The 2,274-nt window shown below is 46.2% G+C and overlaps 1 protein-coding gene across 1 annotated transcript in view; it reads left to right on the plus strand.

Annotated features, from left to right (window-relative positions):
* Positions 1-2,274, plus strand: part of LOC108797992 (zinc finger protein 585B-like) — an 11,614-nt gene that overhangs the window by 1,651 nt on the left and 7,689 nt on the right. The window contains exon 3 of the mRNA XM_018569685.1: positions 1,004-1,145. Coding sequence (XP_018425187.1) covers positions 1,004-1,145 — 142 coding nt within the window. The remainder of the gene's footprint in view (positions 1-1,003; positions 1,146-2,274) is intronic.

Below are 2,274 nucleotides of genomic sequence, written 5' to 3' on the forward strand. Positions count from 1 at the left end.
ATACGACATTGGTGCTCCTACCTGTTGGTTCCAGCTACCGGTCCCCTTGGATCAGCAACAGCACACCGACACTCACGGACAGAACGGATCGAGTCTTAGGGTTCTTTTTAGGGTATTTATTTGCAACATCAATAGGAGAGAGAGGGTTTAGGATCTGTAGGATGCCATTGGAAATACTTCGGAGGACAGCTTTCTCCCCTAGCAACCGCAATGGCCGATAGCACTGTGATCTGGTCCCAGGGACCAATAGTAGTAACAATACCGCGAACAGATACCTGGAATAGGGTGAGGGATCTCCCTTGTGGGTCCCAGACGGATGCTCGCACCAGCTCCTCTGCGGTACCCCTCAACAAGCGGACTCCTCCCCGACCCAGCTTCCATCAGGTATTTTCCTCTTCAGGAAATGGAATCTCTGTGCCCTCAGAGCACTCCAGGTTAGTGGTAGTATCTTCTTAGAACACCTGCCACGTGTATGGGGCCCAGCAAAGTATCGGTGTATCCTAGTCCTCTAGGTCCCTCAGCACCTGCCATGTGCTGAGGCCCAGGCCAGTTTCCTGCATCTCCACAGACCATTTATACATGTTCAGAATGCGGGAAATCTTTTAACAAGAAAAATGACTTTCGTAACCACCAGAGAATTCATGAGGATCCTTGTTCATGTTCAGAGTGTGGGAAAAGTTTTACACTAAAAGCCAATCTTATTCTACACCAGAAAATTCACACAGGTGTGCGTCCTTACTCATGTTCAGAGTGCGGGAAAGATTTCATTCGGAAACCCTACCTTACTGCACACAAGAGAATTCACACGGGAGAGCGTCCTTTTTCATGTTCAGAGTGCGGGAAACGTTTCACTCATAATCAAGCTTTTGTTATACACCAGAGAATTCACACAGGTGAGCGTCCTTATTCATGTTCAGAGTGCGGGAAATCATTCATTTATAGACAAGCTTTTGTTGCACACCAGAGAATTCACACAGGTGAGCGTCCTTATTCATGTTCACAGTGTGGAAAAACTTTCATTCAGAAAGGAAACCTTGCTGCACACCAGAGAACTCACACAGGTGAGCGGCCTTTTTGCTGTTCAGCGTGCGGGAAATGTTTTGCACAGAAAAACGCTCTTCTTGTACACCACAGGAGACACGCAGGTGAGGTCCTTGTACCAAGTGCAGCAAATGTTTTTGTGTGAAAGGAAATCTTCTTAAACCCCAAGTCACACAAGTGAGCGGCCTTTTCCCCCGGTCAGAGTGTGGGAAAAGTTTTACTGAAAAAGGCCAAAAGCAAGACATCTTGCAAACAAATAACATAGAGAGCATCCTTAATTATGTTAAGAGTGTGGGAAAAGTTTTACTCACAAAGGAAGCCCTGCTGCACGCCAGATAATTCACACAGGTGATGCTTCTTTCAGGTTGTTTTAAAGGGCCATAGCGACAGAAGAGTGTCATAGGCGTTTTAGTAAATTTATCCCAATGTGTGTTCTGGGGACTTTTCATCATTGCAGTAAAAAAAAACACTCCGGAAGAGAATGGATCTGATATGAGCTGCATATCCTTCCCGGTGATATGTATATTGATGATGATATTATTCACGTCGCCGGCTTCTGCGCTGACCCCGCTCTGTCATGTGACGAGGCCGACCGCATCCTGGCTGAGTTGCTGTTGTTCCCGGTTGCTTCCACTTTGTTATAATCCCGGTAACAGGTGAGCGCGGCGGAATATTCAGTAGCCGGGAAATGTCAGGGAACACCTGAATCCAATGATTTGGAGGGGGAGGGGCCCAATACTTTTGGCAATATAGTGTATATATATATATATACTCTGGGCTTCTTCGTTTAAATCCCAACTAGGACACCATCTGCATGGAGTTTGCAAGTTGTCCCCGTGCTCATCCAGATTCCTCCCACACTCCAAACACATTCTGGTCAGATAATTGACTCCTGCGTTCTCCGTAGTATGTTTATGTATGTAAGATGAGACATTAGAGTGTCAGCTCCTTGGGGGCGGGGACTGATGTGAATGTACGATGTGTAAGGAGCCGTATGAATGTCTGTAATCAATAATAGTGAAACATACGATAGACCGCAGTATTTATATTCAACACACGGCGGCGTTCTGGCTTTGAACGCAAACAGGAAGTGATGTAGCAGTATAAACAGGAAGTTCTGGCAAGAGATCAAAAGATGAGTTGGGAGGAAGTAGAGAGGAGACATTGCTGGAACTGGCAGCAGAGGAGGTAAGAAGATATTATTTTATATTTACACCCGGTAAACCCCCCCCC

The sequence above is a fragment of the Nanorana parkeri genome, unplaced genomic scaffold (assembly GCF_000935625.1).
Source record: "Nanorana parkeri isolate BGI_ZX_2015 unplaced genomic scaffold, ASM93562v1 scaffold1380, whole genome shotgun sequence".
NCBI classification, from domain to species: domain Eukaryota; kingdom Metazoa; phylum Chordata; class Amphibia; order Anura; family Dicroglossidae; genus Nanorana; species Nanorana parkeri.